Genomic DNA, 1,133 nt, shown 5'->3' with positions numbered 1-1,133 from the left:
GCTCTACAAAGGTTGTAAAGAAAAGATGAATGCCATCCAAGTGATATCCTTGACCCTGCTCTCCATTCTGGCGGCCAATGCTCAGTTCATCATGAAGGGAAAATGCCCCCAGCCTGCTGTTCAGGAGGACTTTGATGTTGCCAGGGTAAATAACAAAGCTTTTAACTTTGATTATATTCTTTAGGGAAACAAGGCAGAATTTCAGTTTCATTTTATAAATTTAAATTCCATGAGTTAACAAATTAGGCGTTCCAGGGCGACCACTTTTCCCAATAGACATACATTGCCACTTAAGGCATCAAGATTCTGCAACTCTTCATCAACAACATCTTAATGTGGTGTGTTTGTGTTCCTTGTGATTCCTCTGCAGTATCTTGGTAAGTGGTATGAAATCCAGAAACTGCCAAATACCTTCCAGAAGGGCAAGTGCGCAACGGCCACCTACAGCTTGAGCCCTGGAGTTGGATTTGGTGTGTTAAACAGAGAGCTGCTGTGAGTACTCCAGCTGCATTTAAATTAAATTTTTAAGAGTTGGACCAAATTAACGTTCTTTCTGGAGCTTAAACAAAGTGATACAGGAGGTCTATTAAACTGTAAAAACTAAATGAATAAAGTTTTGTTAAATTTGTCAGGAAGTCTTAAATTATTAAATATTATTGGTAGTAACACTATTAGCTCAAACTATATATTTTAAATGAATTCCATCTAGTAAATGACTGTAAATTACATTAATTCAAGGAAATGTTAATTTACTTGAGTATTTCAACTTCATACTTGAACTCTACTACACTTCAGAGGGAAAATGTTGTAATTTTTACCCTACTACATTTATTTGATAGCTGAAATTACTTTACAGATTCAGACTGTACGGACAAAACATATAATCAAGTAATAAAATATGATTATGTGCTAAGGATTGGACTATCCAACAGTATATAAAGTATTTAAAGTGTGCTCCATCGTTATCACCTGTGACAATAGTCTTAAAGCATCAGTAATAATATTCACATAACATAACTCTGTGAAAGCGACAGTTCTGTCCAACAAGTACCTTTACTTTAATATTTTAACTACATTTTGCTGTTAATACCTTTGTACAGTATATTTTTACTCTCTGTTTCTTTCAGTGCTAA

At 34.7% G+C, this 1,133-nt stretch overlaps 1 protein-coding gene across 1 annotated transcript; it reads left to right on the top strand.

Moving 5' to 3' along the window:
* The first annotated feature begins 8 nt into the window (after window positions 1-8).
* LOC117940394 (apolipoprotein D-like) lies at window positions 9-613 on the top strand. The gene is made up of 2 exons (XM_034865701.1): window positions 9-145; window positions 371-613. Exons 1-2 carry the CDS (start codon window positions 26-28, stop codon window positions 494-496), a joined length of 246 nt encoding a protein of 81 aa, XP_034721592.1. The 5' UTR covers window positions 9-25; the 3' UTR covers window positions 497-613.
* Window positions 614-1,133: the final 520 nt, after the last annotated feature.

This window comes from Etheostoma cragini, unplaced genomic scaffold (assembly GCF_013103735.1).
Source record: "Etheostoma cragini isolate CJK2018 unplaced genomic scaffold, CSU_Ecrag_1.0 ScbMSFa_2394, whole genome shotgun sequence".
Taxonomy (NCBI): domain Eukaryota; kingdom Metazoa; phylum Chordata; class Actinopteri; order Perciformes; family Percidae; genus Etheostoma; species Etheostoma cragini.
Note: the sequence above shows the minus strand (reverse complement) of the source record. Positions and strands in the feature narration are given on the sequence as shown.

Excerpts from the sequence above, each read along its gene's own strand:
- LOC117940394 (XM_034865701.1), top strand. The coding sequence starts at position 26 with ATGAATGCCATCCAAGTGATATCCTTGACCCTGCTCTCCATTCTGGCG. Across the intron at positions 146-370 it reads AGGACTTTGATGTTGCCAGG|TATCTTGGTAAGTGGTATGA; the intron begins GTAAATAACAAA and ends ATTCCTCTGCAG.